Source organism: Erinaceus europaeus, chromosome 16 (assembly GCF_950295315.1).
Source record: "Erinaceus europaeus chromosome 16, mEriEur2.1, whole genome shotgun sequence".
NCBI classification, from domain to species: domain Eukaryota; kingdom Metazoa; phylum Chordata; class Mammalia; order Eulipotyphla; family Erinaceidae; genus Erinaceus; species Erinaceus europaeus.
The window spans coordinates 61,202,603-61,218,503 of record NC_080177.1 but is presented as its reverse complement, the minus strand read 5'-3'; the positions used below and the strand labels follow the sequence as shown (position 1 = coordinate 61,218,503).

Here is a 15,901-nt window from a genome sequence, read left to right as displayed (position 1 = left end):
GTGTGAGGGCTTAGGTTTAAGCCTCCAGCACCTGTACAAGGTGGTGGAGGAATGCTGTAGTGTCTCACCTCTTTTCACACTCTAACAAAATGAAAGGGAAAAAAGTCCATTGGGAGCAGAGGATTTCTGCAGGTCTAGAATACTAGCAATGACCCCTGGTGGCAGAAAGCAAAGATAGAATAAAGTTCTCTATCTTTACAATCTCTTCTGGGGTGTGATTCATTGTGGCATGGAGGGCTTCTCTGTGACCTTGCTGCCTGGATCTCCATTTTTGTCCTGTGTTATGGATGCCTGAGTATTAGGTCTGTCTGTGTGGGTATTTCCATGTATTGTTGTGGTTTTAGTGTATGAACAAAGGTAAGCACAAACCCTTTTATTTGGCCACTTTTGTTGGTATCCTGTACTTTTGAAACATTTATAGTGATGTAAACCAACATTATCACAAAAATACTTTTTAAATAAAAATATCTATTTTAAGGGCAAGAGACTGGCTCATTTAATGATGGCTATTTTAGCCTATAACAGGCCACCTTAACACCTGGGGTTCTAGTCAGGGAATTCCTTGCATTCCTCCATAAGTACTATGGGTCTAGTCCCATAATATATTTCTCTTTACCATCACTGGTCACTTCCAACAAGAATGTAATCATATACACTTTTGTGGGCCTCTCCAGGACTTTACCCTCACTATAAATAACAATTGTAAGAACTGCTCCACTTTCTGAAGGGAGACTGGGTCATTCTACTTAGTCACTGAAGACTGGTCCTGAAATGAGTGCAGCCTAGAATGTTCCCAGTTATGACCATGGACTGACTGTGAGCTCAGACTGACACAGGCTCCTGTGCTAAATATGAATATACATGGGCTCTGGGTCAGACTGATGTGGTAAACAGTTAATTGGAATTGTGTGCTCAACAAGGTGTGCCACCACCTGGTCCCTGTTAACAGTTAATTGTATTTATATATGTTTTTTCAAGTTTGGGAGACACTCTCTGCCCTGACCTGATTTTCAAGTTCTATTCTCTACTCTGACACCATTCTCCCAGATAATACTTCTAGTCCACCTCCATGTTAGTTATCAAGGTCAAGCAAAGACTACTAAACTCATGGGCTCCTAGCAACATACCTAAAATAGACATCCTAGTTTCTTTCCACTTCAGGGTTTCTAATATCACTCACTCTATTCGTACTTTTTGGTTCCTGTTTATTAAATATTTTGTCCTGCTTTATATCTTACTACCTTTCAGCCAAGTTTCAGATGCTACTATGATTCCATCCTGACCTCCCTAGACAGATGATCTTACCAGTGTGCCTTGGAACCTCACCTCTCTAGAGCACTACCCTACTATGGAAAGACAGAGACAGATTGCAGGTGGTTCATGTCCAATGGAGAAGCAATCACAGAAGTCAGAACTCCTTTTTGTACTCCAAAAAGAATTTCGACCCATACTCTCAGAGGGTGTAAGTGTTAGGGGAAGATGCCCAGAGGGCCCTGAATTTGTTTCACTGAGACCTGGAATGTTTGTCACTCGGAATCTTTGTTTTATACCATCACTGAAATGGAGGAGAATCTGCAAAACACCAGAGGAAGTCAGGCACTGTTTCACTTATTTGAGAAGGAAGAGGGAAAAGGAAGGATACCTGGAGGTAGGAGGTGTAGGTGTGATTTGAAAGGAAGTGAAGGCAGGACTGTAGAATTGAATAAAAATGGGCAAAAAAAATCTAAATCTCTCTGTATCCCTCTATATATCTATAGATATAGTGTCAAACCATATCTGTGACTTTGGGAGAATTATAGCCATTTCTGCTGGAGGTGGGTAAGGGGCATAGAACTCTGGTAGTGGAAATGGTGTGGAATTATACCCCTATTATATATATATTTTTAAAAGCTGAATTTTTCTTTTTTACTGCCACCAGGGTTATTGCTGCAGCTTGATACCAACACTATGAATCCACTGCTTCCAGTGGCCTTCTTTTCTTTTTTCTATTTGAATTTTTTAAATATTTATTCCCTTTTTGTTGCCCTTGTTTTTATTATTGTAGTTATTTTTGTTGTTGTAATTGATGTTGTCATTGGATAGGACAGAGAAATGGAGAGAGGAGGGGAAGACAGAGAGGGGGAGAGAAAGACACCAGCAGACCTGCTTCACCACCTGTGAAGCGACTCCCCTGCAGGTGGGGAGCAGGGGGCTTGAACCGGCATTCTTTGTTGCCATCTGCGCTTAACCCACTGTGCTGCTGCCTGACTCCCTCTTTTTTCTATTTTTATGGTCGGACAGAGAGAAATTGAACCAGGGGCTTGAACCTAAGTCTACATGCACTATACCATGTGCTCTACTACGTGTGTTGCTGCCAAACTCCCTCCTCAGTGTTCTTTTTTTAAAAAGTAAATAAAAACAAAAATCCTTATTTGTGTGAGTGGGGAGACTGTAGGACTTGTATGTGTCCTACAGTCCTGAATTTAATTCCTAGTACTACAGACAATAGTGATGCTATTTTTTTCTCTCATTAACACAACTTAAAAATAAATAATAATAAATGGCACTACGGAAATCTTCAGAGTTGTTTGAATTAAAAAAAAAAAAAAACGGGAGTCGGGCAGTAGTGCAGCGGGTTAAGCACACATGGTGTGAAGCGCAAGGACCAGCGTAAGGATCCTGGTTCCAGCCCCCGGCTCCCCACCTGCAGGGGAGTCACTTCACAGGCGGTGAAACAGGTCTGCAGGTGTCTTTCTCTCCCCCTCTTCTCTCCATTTCTCTCTGTCCTATCCAACAATGACGACATCAGTAACAACTACTACAATAATTAAAAAAAAACAAGGGCAACAAAAGGGAATAAATAAATAAATAATAATAAAAAAAACCCCAAAACCTGGGAACAGTGCAATCATACAGGTAAGAGGTTACAGCTCCACAAAAACAAACAACTTATCTCACCTGAACAGTGAAGAGGTCTCCTGGGTCTTCCCTAGCAGATAAAGTTCTCTAGGGGGGGTTTACCATTGTCATCGTTTGTACAGCTTCAGTTCAAAGTTGATTCCACGCCTTTCTCACCTCAATTTTCCCTGAGATATTGTTCACACCTTTTAACATAACATTTCCTATTAGAAGTTGGTAGATGGCTTCACCTTAAATTTAGATAAAAATGGGTAATTAAGTCAGGTACAACTCCAAGAGGAAACGCTGAAGAACTAAATGGACCTATAAGGAATCACACATTAAGATGGTGGATATATATATCTATCTATGCTGTGACATGTCATAAGCATCTTATTGTATCAGACAAACAAACATCACTATTTGGATATATTTTATTAGAAACCCATTTTCACCTTTACTAATATGCTTCTGTTCCTATTTTTTGACTCAGTGATAATAAATATGTGAGAGTTCTGTTTGAAAATAAAGGGGTGGGGGAGTGTTTAAGCACTGCCTGGGTTTGAGCTTCAGTACACAGAAATTCTATGTACGAGGGAAGCTCCAATGGTGTGGTATTTCCCCCTAAATCTGAAGTAAAAAGAATGGAAAATGTTGGTTTAGAAGTAATGAAAGTATGCATATGAGTCCCCAGAACTGCAAAGTATCTATGTATATATATTTATATAATCTCCAGATAAATATCTCTATTTTTGAGCAGACATTTTCACTATCCATGTAAACTAATATACTTCAACAACAGTGCTTAGTAGTTGAAATAAAAAGTGTGATGAAAAGTCACCAAGGGGAGGCACATGGTAAAAGGAAAGGTGTGTGACAGGTAGAACAAAGGCGTGGCCATTCAAGTCAAGGAAACAGTAAGGAGTGTATTACTCAAATTCACAGAAATATGAAAACAGAGAATCCAGATGACTGTGAAGAATGCTCCAAAGGAAGGGTTCCTCTCAGGTAAAAGACCAAGATACTGTTGGAAAACTGAGAAATATTATGCATGTCCAAACTATTGTATTTTACTATTGACCGTAAACCATTAATCCCCTAATAAAGAAATTAAAAATAAAAAAAGGCCAAGATACAGAGGAAGGGTATTATTTACTCCAGACCCGATTCCTGAAATCTGTGAGACTAGGCAGATTTTGTGGCTAAAATAATTTCCAATACAAGAAAAATTAAGAAAATTAGCTTTATTTATGTAAATTAGAAAAATTGATCTTAGTGTTAGAATTTTTCAAATGTTTTCATTTTTCAATAATTTACAAGAGTATTTATCTATATACAAACATAATAAAATAGAGTAGAACACATTGCTTTTACTTGATTCAAAGTGTTTTCTCAGTTCTGAATATGACCCTATCACTTTGGTTTTATTATTTTTTTATATTTATTTCTATTATTTATTCCCTTTTGTTGCCCTTATTGTTTTATTGTTGTAGTTATTATTGATGTCGTTGTTGTTGGATAGGACAGAGAGAAATGGAGAGAGGAAGGAAAAAACAGACACCTGCAGACCTGCTTTACAGCCTGTAAAGGGACTCCCCTGCAGGTGGGGAGCCAGGGGCTCGAACCGGGATCCTTTAGCTAGTCTTGCACTTTGCATCACTGGTTTTAATTTTTAATAGGAACATGCTTTGTTTTGTCATAGTGTTTGGTTCAGAGTATATCACTAAGTATAAGTCAATGACCAATAGGTAAAAATATTTTTCAACAATATGATTTTACATCAGATTTTTCTATATTAAAATATGTTTCAAGCTAAAAAACATATTTATTGATGAATTAAATTTGTACTAAACTTGACATTTATATAAAGCCATAGTTGATATATATGAGTCCATATTAAATTCAGTATGAACATTTGCCATAAATGGAAACAGATTTGTTAGGAACAAAGGTAACAGAAAATCCATTTGAAAGGTTGAAATGGAGATACTTTATTTTATACATATATATGATGTATATGTGTATATATATATATATCATATATATATAGTGTAAACTTCAATTTTCTGAACCCAGTGCAAAAAAAACTAAAAGATGATCAAAATTTGCATTTATAGCTACCAAATCTTAAGCCACACTGTAGGACTGTAATTGATTTGTATTATTATATAGTGGATAATCCTAAACCAGGCACCCTAGTTTTTCACCAATCACTTATGCTCTTTGAGAAATTTAAACATGTTTAAAGAAGTTAATGAATAAGGCAGAATTTTAAATTAGCAATTTGGATACAACTGGGATAAATGCAGGTGATTTAAACTACAGTGAAATCTACACCTGTCATTAAATTAAGAATACCATAAATGAAAAAGTAAGAATTGTGTTTGGACTAGAAATTATTTTCATTTTTAGAGCAGTGGCATTTTTGGTATGTTCAGTTCGTTAGCACTCGAAATTGCTGGCTAGAATTCTGACAGATCTCTGTGACTTTACTAACTTGAATCCCCCTCCCCACAATGTTAAGCCTGGTCTTACTTTGACATTAACAGCTGTAGATATCAATAAATCAAACCTCCAAGTGCACTTGTGTCTATAATGTTACTTTTGTCCCAAAAAGAAGGAACAACTCATTAAGGTGGTTACTATAAAAATAAAAAATCAGAAGAAGTTTGTCTTTAATTGGATGGTTGAATTACTTCCAGGGTTCTTAGTATGCTTAGATGATGGCATCTTTACTCGGACACTTTCTTGACTGCCCTTTATAGCAGCCTCAAGACGTATTTTCAGGGCTGGAGAAGAAGCCATCACACTTTTAAAAACTGATGAGTACTGAGGCCCAATCTGCATAAGATGCTGCAAAGCAAATTCATGTAAGTTTCTCTTTACTGAAGTTGCTGATCCCAGAGCATTCTCCTCCAAAAGAAAGGAAATGAGGATAGTCAAAAGAATGGCCACCAGCTGAGCGCCTGGAAAGCAAACAAATAATAAAAGCTCTATTGATGCTCATTACACAGAGTTATAAATGCATTTGTCTGTATTTTTCTCCCCACTTGAGGGGAAGTAATTCTTCCACTGTTTACTTCCACTAACAAATACTACGAAAACTTGGGATTAACATATATATCGCCTGCCTTTCAATGAATGTGAACATACAATATTAAATGGTTAGCTTAATTTTTAAAATAATAATTACATTTCTCATTTTGGACAAATTCTGATTTAGTAAGATTTTAGTGCTGTCACTTACAATACTGCTCTTCCACAACAGTTACTAGTGCTTCCAAGATCTTTATGCCTTCTTGAAAGATCTGAAGCTCTGTAGTATCTTCTGGTGTTCTCTTGTCTATTTCCTGTAGTTTTTCCACAATAGAGGGTACTAAAGAGTATATGTATGGGTAGGAAATGGCTGGATTCGGATACTGAAAAATGGAAAGCAGGAGCTGATAGGTCTTGATTTGTACCTAATGAGGTGAGACAAAGACAGTATAAAATATAAGTAAGCTTTGTTTGTATTAAAGTGATAACTGAAAAATATTTAAAAATAAATTTCCAGTCCTGGGGCCAACATGTGCTTCATGTGGTCAAGCACACATATTACCATGTGAGAGGGCCCAGCTTTGGACCCCAGGCCACCAAGACAGGAGTACCTGCAGGAGAACAGCTTTATGACCAGTAGTGCAATGTGGTACTATCTCTCCTCTCTCTCCCCTTGTCTCTTACCCCCTACATAGAACAAAGAGAGAACTGGGCTGGGGGAGATAGCACAATGGTTATGCAAGCAACTTTCAACCTGAGGCTCTGAGCTCTCTGCATCTCTTTCAGTAAAAATAAATATAAATATTTACAAAGACTTAAAAAAAAGAATTTAAAATTACCACTGGCAGCAATGGAGTCATGCAGGCACTGAATCCTAGTGGGTTCAGTGGTGGCAAAATAAAATAAAACTTTATGTTTCTTTATTATTTAGTTATCTTTAATTTATTTTTATTGCCACCATGGTGCCTGCATGACAAATTCACTACTCCCAGTGGCCATTTTTCCTTTTTTAAAAATTATCTTTATTTATTTATTGGATAGATACAGCCAGAAATTGAGTGGGAAGGGGAAGATGTAGGAGAAAGACAGAGAGACACTGGCAGCTCTGCTTCACCGCTCATGAAGTTTCCTTCTTGCAGGTGGAGACTAGTGAATCAAACCTGGGTCCTTGTGCATTGTAATGTGCACTCACAGCCAGCCTTTTTTTTTTTTAAACCAGATTATTGCTGAGCTCTGAGTTCTACTGGTACTGGGGATTGAACCTAGGACCTTTGGTACCTCAAACATAAAAGTCTTTTTTGCAGAAACATTATGCTATTGCTCCTTATTTTTATTTTTGTATTTGATAGGACAGAGAGATAATGGGAGGGGCAGAGAGAAAGAAAAATACCTGCAGCTTTACTTCACTGTTCAAGAACCCCCCCCACCCCCCGTCCCCAAGGTGAGGACCAGGGACCAGCCTGAACCTGGGTCCTTGGGCATAGTAACATGTGTGCTCAAGTGGGCGTGCCACTGCCCTCTTCCCCCTAAAGTATTTTAATTTATCTCTAATCTATTAAAAAAATCTAACTGTTTTATTTTGTGGCACTGGGACCTCATACATACATGATTCCACTGTTCCCAGGCTGAGATTTATTTGTTTATTTATATACCACCACCAGGGTTATTGCTAGGGCTTGGTGCCAGCAGTATAAATCCACTGTTTCCAGTTGTCATTCCACACCCCTTTTTTCCCATTCTCTTTTTATTTGAAAGAACATAGAAGTAGAGAGAAAGACAGAAACACCTGCACCACCATTCAAGAAGCTTCCCCCTGCAGGTGGGGAGCGGGGGCTGGAAGAATCCTTGCACATGGTAACCTGTGCACTCATCTGGGTATGCAAATGGCCTGGTTCCCAGACTGAGTTTTCATTCTTTTTATTCCAGACAGGGAAAGGGCTAGAGAGAAGAGACACCACACCACAGCACTGGTCTACAATCTGTGGAGCTTCTAATGGTGCTTTATAGTGCTACTATGTGGTGTCAGGGCTCCACATGGTAAAGTGTGTGTTCCACCAGGTATGCTTTCACCTGGCGCCCTTATGATTTTTTAGCTTAATTTCCTAAGTTCAAGTGTTAACACCTAGCAGTGGTAATAGTTGGTGAGATAGAAATTTAAGTATGTGGGGGGCTGGGCGGTAGTGCAGTGGATTAAGCACACCTGGCACAAAGCATAAGGACCAGAGTAAGGATCCCGATTCCAAGCCCCCGGCTCCACACCTACAGGGGAGTAGCTTCACAGGTAGTGAATGTGTGCATGTGCCTATCTTTCTCTCCCCTTCTCTGTCTTCCCGCCCTCTCTTCATTTCTCTCTGTCCTATCCAACAACAACAATAATAAAAACCATAACAACAATAAACAACAAGGGCAACAAAAGGGGAGGAATGGCCTCCAGGAGCAGTGGGTTCGTAGTGCAGGCACTGAATCCCAGTGATAACCCTGGAGGCGCGCGCGCGCGCGCGCACACACACACACACACACACACACAGAGTAAGTATGTGGGTATCATAGGGAAAGGTAAGTAAGAATGGTTCATGTTTCTTCTGTTCTCTAGTTCCCATTCCCCTCCTGATGTCACCCTTCATAATGTAAAAAAATAAAACGAAGTACTAAAAAATACTTTTAAGGGGTCAGGGCAGTGGGACACCCTGTAGAGAGAGTGCCATACTACCATCCACAACAACCATGGTTCAAACCTTGGGTCCCCACCTACAGGGGTGAAGCTTCATGAGTGGTGAAGTAGTGCTGTAAATGTCTATCTCTCCTTCCTTCTCAATTTCTCTACTTAAAAAAAAGCCACCTGGAATGGTGGGTTTGTGGTGCAGGCACAGAGCTTCAGTGATAACCCTGGTATGAATAAACAACAAAATATTTTGAAAAATTTGGAAAATGGTTTGGACAAAATCCTTTATGTATTTGACATCCAAATATCATTGCCTAAGGTTCTAAGACACCAAGTCTGGAACGTATATATTACCATATATGAAAGTCACCACCATGACAATGCTACCTGAAATTTCTAGTGACAGAGCAGAAGAACAAAAGAAAGTTTTAGCAAATAAAAGAGAAATTAATCTAGCAAAAGAAGGTGTCATAAAGGAATGGGATTGGGAGTAGGGTGGTAGTGTAGTGGGTTAAGCACATGTGGTGCAAAGCCCAAGGACCGGTGTGAGGATCCCGGTTCCAGCCCCCGGCTTCCCACCTGCAGGGAAGACACTTCACAGGTGGTGAAGCAGGTCTGCAGGTGTCTGTCTTTCTCTCCCCCTCTCTGTCTTCCCCTCTTCTCTCCATTTCTCTCTGTCCTATCCAATAGCAACATCAATAACAACAATAACTACAACAACAACAACAACAACAAAAAAGAAGGGCAACAAAAAAGAAATAAATATTTAAAAATCTTTAAAAAAAGAAAAAAATTAAAAAAAAAAGGAATGGGATTGACTTGTATGTAGAATACTGTTATTGGAATTGAAACCTTGTATTAGAATCACATACTGAAGGCATAAATGTGCTATCATGTTCCCTTCATTTTGTAGTATCTATTATAAGCTGAAAGTATTTTACAAAGAGCACTTTAAAATTTTTTATTTATTTATTACTGGATAGAGACAGAAAGAAATTGAGAGGGAGAGGAGGAGGTCGAATGGGAAAGAGACAGAGAGACACCTGCAGCACTGCTTCACCACTTGTGAAGCTTTCCCCTTGCAGGTGGCGACCAGGGGCTTGAACATGGGTCCTTGTGCATTGTAATGTGTGCTTACCCACGTGCACCACCACCTGGCCCTCAAAGAGCACTTTGTAAAGTTTTTACATATCAATTAAAAAGTATTTACTTAAGTATTAATGAGAAAGAGCGAGAACCAGAGTACCACATGTGATGCCAGGGATCAATTCTGGGATCCTATGCTTGAGCCCAATGCTTTATCTACTGTGCCACCTCCTAGGATTTGACATATACCAATTTTAAGATGACTCTATTTCACAGTTAGTTTTTATTCCTCATTCTTTTTACTTCAAGTGTATGGGGAGAAATCTAGCATTGGAGCTTTCATTTTACATCCATGTTGTGTTTGGGCCCAAACTCAAGCCCCATACATGGTAATGTGAGCTTTATCTGTCCCACCCAACATCCCTTTTAGAAAATGATAGTATATATTAACGATAAAGAAGCAGAGAATTACTCTTAATCTCACACACAGGATGCCAGGGATCAAACACACAACCTCACACTTATATGTGTCCAACACACTGCAAAATACTGTGCCACCTCCTAGCCTGTCCTTGACATTCACCCCTTTTTTAATGCCTGCGCAATTTCACCACTCTAGATCACTTTTTCTTTTCTTCTTCTTTTAAAAAATATTTATTTATTCCCTTTTGTTGCCCTTGTTTTATTGTTGTAGTTACTATTATTGTTGTTATTGATGTCGTCGTTGTTGGATAGGACACAGAGAAATGGAAAAAGGAGGGGAAGACAACGGGGGTGGAAGAAAGATAAGACACCTGCAGACTTGCTTCACCGCTTATGAAGCGACTCCCCTGCAGGTGGGGAGCCAAGGGCTCAAACCAGGATCCTTACACTGGTCCTTGCACTTTGCACCACCTGTGCTTAACTTGCTGTGCTACTGCCCGACTCCCTCTAGGTCACTTTTTCATTTAGACATATAAAACGAGAGGGAGAGAGGTGCATTTCTCATGTGGCACTGGGACTTGAACCTGAGTTACTTGCTGGGACTTGAACCTGAGTTACTTGCATGCCTACCCTATCCAGTGAGCTATCTCTATGGCTTTTTTTTTGCCTCCAGGGTTATTGCTGCGGCTCAGTACCTACAGTAGAATCCACTGCTCCTGGAGGCCATTTTTCCCATTCTATTGCCCTTGTTATTGTGCTTGTTGTAGTTATTATTGTTGTCATAGCTGTTGTTGGGTAGGACAGAGAGAAATGGAGGGGAAGAGAGATGGGGAGAGAAAGATAAGACACCTGCAGACCTGCTCCACTGCTTGCAAAGCGACTCCCTGCAGGTAGGGAGCTGGGGGCTCGAACTGCGATCCTTACGTTAGCCCTTGCGCTTTGTGCCATGTGCGCTTAACCTGCTGTGCTCCTGCCCAGCCCCCATCTCTGTGGCTTTTTCTTTAAGACTTCTTTTATCTGTCTTTGATTGTCTGCTGATTTGAGGGTCAAAGAACAAGACCATTATCTTTTGGCTTTGCCAGCCTAAGAAAAGAGATTAATTTAAACCTCTAAATTACAAATTTTAGTCTGGTACTTGTTGGAGGCAACAAACTCAAAAAGTCTTTCAAAAGGCTACCCATATCCCAATTAGAAGCATCTCTCTTGACAAAGATATTCTTACCATAGGATCTTTTATTGTAAGAGCAACCTTAAATTTCTCAATACAGCAATTCTGAAGGCTTGAGATAGTGGTTACTTCTGGACTGGTAGACAAAATAAAGACTGTGATGGCAGTAAGTAGACTAATTTCATCAAGGTCCTGGTGAGTTTCATCTGTAAAAGAGAAATAATCTATGAGAAATGGATCCCATTACTTCTATATTTATTGTCTCTAATCTTTAGTGAGTATAACAAGTATTCACTGACCTTAAGAATCCCAGTAAAGACTGTACAGTTTTAGAATTCTGTTGTAAATAATTTCAGAGACAAGAATAAACAAAGTAATTACAACCTTCATAGGTAAAGACACCAGTGAATACATATAGCGGGTCATTTCATAGTTTTACTGATGAAGGAAAAATATTGATTTCTGGATGGGCCCAGTCTGTGAAAACTGCCTATTTTCTCCACATGGGCTTTCTCTGGGTGCCAGTTCCCTCCCATATCCCAAAGATGAATGTAGGGTTTGGAGATGGCACAGTAAGTAAAGCTCATGCCTTACACTAAGGATGAGGCCCTGGCTTCAATCTCTAGCACCACATAGGAGCACCAATGGAGAACAACAAGGAAACTCCACAGATGGTGAGGCTGTGCTTTGGTGTCTTTCTTAGTCTCTCAAAATGTAGAACTGATACAAACAAAAAACAAAAAATGGGTATGAGGAGTGGTTCCACAGTACTATGTATGTGTGCATGACACCGGTGTTCACTCCTTGGCACTGCACCAAAGATATGTCTAAAGTGTCCCAGTCTGCATCACTGTGGTGTATATGTGAATAGCTTCTGCAATAAAACAACATCCTGTCCAATGCTGGTTCCTGCCTTGAGCCCTGAACTGCTTGGATAGAATCTAGCCAACTGTAAACCTAAACTGGAGTAAGTGGCTTAGAAAATACATTTAAGCTATTGTTTAATATTATAATCTTTTTAGATCTTTATTTAAAGGTTTGGTGATTATTTTTATGACCAAAAATACACAGCTGCTACTTAACTCTTGTTTACATGAACATATGATAAATGGGTACTGTACATGTTGTTTTGCTTAAAGTCATTTCCAAGAGACTACTGATAAGATTAAGTGAGAACTTGTGTATATATGTGCAAAGAATATACATTTAAATAGCCATTTAACTAAGATAATCTAATTCCATCTTCAGTTTTCTCACCTGTAAAATGGGAGTAACAACAGTTCTTACATTATAAGGCTCTGAGGATTAAATGAGATAAGCTATGCAAAGCATTCAGAATAGCATGTACAAGATACTACATTATTGATTATTTTTATTGTAGAGCAATACAGAAATGTTTGGACAAGTGTTTTTCTTTTTGTTTAAATCTCTCTCTCTTACTTTTAGCCCTGGGGCCTTGTATATGTAATTCTGCTGCTCCCACAGACTTTCATTCTATTTCATAGAAAGACAGCACTGCAGTTTCACCAACTGTGGAGTTTCTTTAGGTGCTGTGGTGCTCTTTTCTCTGGGTCCCCAAGGTATTTATATTTTGATAAGTACATGCCCCAAGTGAAAAAAGCCTTAGCACTTTATCTACACATATTATTTCCTTTCTATTTTCCCTCCTCATTATTATTGACACTCAGAATCAAACCTAGGATCTCATACATGCAAAACAAACAGTACTCCAAGCCCCTACATATGCCATTTATTTTAATTTTTCATATAAAAAATTATACTGGGGTCTGGGTGGTGGTGTACCAGGTTAAACACACAAGTGTAAAGACCTGAACAAGGATCCCGGTTTGATCTCTAGCTCTCCACTTGCACGGGGGCTGCTTCACAAGCAGTGAAGCAGGTCTGTAGGTGTTTATCTTTTTCTCACCCTCTCTGTCTCCTCCTCCTCTCTTAATTTCTCTCTGTCCTATCTCATAAAATAGAAACAAATGGCCACCAGGAGCAGTGGATTCATAGTGCCAGCACTGAGCCCCAACAATAACTCTGAGGCAAAAAATAATAGTAATAATGACACTTATTATTTTTGGGGTTCTGAGTCTCACATATGAACAATTACACTGCTTGCGGGCTTTTTTTTTCATTCTTCAAAATGAAGCCCAAAGTTTATTTTCTAATATTATGAACTAGATGTTTGTGTCCTCCAAATTCATAAGTTGAAGTCCTAATCCCCTTGACATGTATCCTACCAGGTAAATTATGTCCTGGCTCCAAGAAAATGCTTTCTTTACTTTTAAGAAACATTTTATTTATTTATTTGGATAGAGACAGAGAGAAATCAAGAGGGGAGCGTGGAGGTAGGGTGGGAGGGATACAGAGAGACACCTGTAGCACTGCTTTACCACTTGCGAAGCTTCCCCCTGCAGGTGGGAATCCAGGGCTTGAATCTGGTTCCTTATGATGTACTGCAGCATGTGAACTCAAACAGGTGTGCCACCAAGTGCCTCTCCAACCCCAAACACTTTCTAAAAAGTCCTTTAGAAATCATTTATTATGGTCTGAGGAAATAGCTCAGTAGTAGACCACATGCCCCATATGCCTAAAGCCCTATGTTTGATACCTGGTACCATTAAAAAACAAAACAAAACAAAATAAAACAAACAAACAAACAAAAAAACCAGGAACTGAACCTTCTGAGAAGCCTCTTGTAGATATGGAGGCCTCCTTCATGAGATCACCTTTATGTGGCAAGGTGCTGTCCAATTGTGGAGTGAGATTAGTTTTCAGCTTCTTCAGGGCTGGTTTTGCCTGGATAACTGAATTGACTGAGAACACACTTTTTCTGGGAGCAGGACATATATGAAGAGTCTTAAAGGGCTAGACCACTGCCTAGCCCTTTAAGAAAAATCTGTTGGGCAATCTTCAAACCTTCCCTGACAGCTTTACTGAGCTTTGTTGGGAACCCACAAAGCAGCCTGAATTGATTTGTGTGGTACCGTCTTTTATTCCAATCACAGATGTTCCTCAAGAAATTTCTCACTCCTCTATCTCAGTATGAACTTGCAGAGAACTCAATCTGTGATACTTAAAAAAAGAATTATTTTGTTTATATACTGGACAGAGACAGGCAGAAATAAGTTGAGAGAGAAGGGGGAGAGGGAGAGGGAAAAGGAGAGGGAGGGAGAGAAAGAGAGGGAAAAAGGGGGGGTGAGGGGGAGAGAGACCTGCAGACCTGCTCTACCACACGTGAAACTTCCTCCCTGCTCCTGGGGAGGGAGGGCTTGAACCCAGGTCTTTCTGCATGACAACATGTTCACTCAACCAGGTGCACTACTGCCCTTGATTCACTGGTACAGAGATCATTACTCTCATCACCCTAAAGTAATTTATAGGCATTAGACTCTACTAGACTACCATCTTTGGGCAGAAGGTAGGTGGTCAACAGATGCTGAAGTCAGTTGAATCCCATATGTAATCAAGCATAATAAGCTGTAGCCTTTTTGAACAAAGAAGACAAGAATAAACTGTAATATGTCTAAAGACTTGACACAATCACTATAACATAATGAAAATGCGAGCTAAAGAACAGTAACGAGTAAAGTTAAAATTTAGTGAATATTGAACATATACTACTAGCTATCACACACACATGCCAAATAATAATTGTTTTCCATATATTATGTTGTTGCTCTAGTATATCCTACAGCAGAACATTCTTATTTTATTAATAAAATAAGTCTCAGAGAATTTGGGTAACTTGCCTAGTCAGCCAGTAAGTGATAGAATGAGGATATAAAGCAGGCCAATCTTGTTTTATATCTTAATGTAATTTTCACACATATTACAAAGTTCTATCAGGTAGCCATAGATCTCACTGTATTTTAAAGTTAACATTAATATTACACTGGAAAGTCTTTTATTGTCAACATATATGCTGCTAGCTATTCAGTCATATTAAAGCTTAAGGATACTAAAACAAGAACAGATCTTTCTATCTACTTTTTATATATTCAGTGAATGTGGTTTCTTCAGACAAGACTGACAAATATGATCAAGAAAATAGCTTATTCTCAAAAAAGGTTCTTCCTGCTTTTTAAAATGAACTGAACAAAATTTTCCAGAGAAAATAATTACCTGGATCCCAACAGTTAAGAATGGTTGCTAAAGCACTACGGAGTAGGTCAGTCCAAGCACTATGACTCTTTTCTGCTCGGGCCATGGGAGAAGATAATATTCCCTTCAGAGCCTGTAGAGAAGCTCCAACTGTTGAAGATAACTGGCCCCCAGGTAACCTCACAGCGGTTTCTCTGAGGACACCAATTGTGAGGTACAATATAGTTGGGAGAACTGAGATGCTTCCTGCAAGACACATTTAAACAATTTAGTAAAAGGTTCTATATATGAAATCCCTAAAAAATAATCCATCAGTGAGAAGATATGCCAAAGATTTCTAGTCTTTTTAGATTATTTTTGCAGCTTGGCAGGAAGAATAGTAGACAAATTGCTGGTCTCCCAAAGGTGAGGTCCTGAGTTTGATACCTGGCATGGGATATACCAGAGTAATGCTCTGGTTGTCTCGCATGGATTAATAAGAAAATACTTAAGAAAGATATTTTTCATAAAAGATCAAGCTGTTAAGTCAATCTAACAAA

The 15,901-nt window shown here is 39.1% G+C and overlaps 1 protein-coding gene across 6 annotated transcripts in view; it reads right to left on the bottom strand.

Moving 5' to 3' along the window:
• Positions 1 to 4,106: 4,106 nt before the first annotated feature.
• Positions 4,107 to 15,901, bottom strand: part of HEATR5A (HEAT repeat containing 5A) — a 112,521-nt gene continuing 100,726 nt past the window's right edge. For all 6 annotated transcript variants that reach the window (XM_060175219.1, XM_060175222.1, XM_060175221.1 and 3 more), the window contains 4 exons: positions 15,384 to 15,608; positions 11,307 to 11,458; positions 6,125 to 6,338; positions 4,107 to 5,843 (listed from right to left, as the gene is read on the bottom strand). In XM_060175219.1, the coding sequence (XP_060031202.1) occupies positions 5,536 to 5,843; positions 6,125 to 6,338; positions 11,307 to 11,458; positions 15,384 to 15,608 (899 nt within the window). In that variant the 3' untranslated portion in view covers positions 4,107 to 5,535. The remainder of the gene's footprint in view (positions 5,844 to 6,124; positions 6,339 to 11,306; positions 11,459 to 15,383; positions 15,609 to 15,901) is intronic.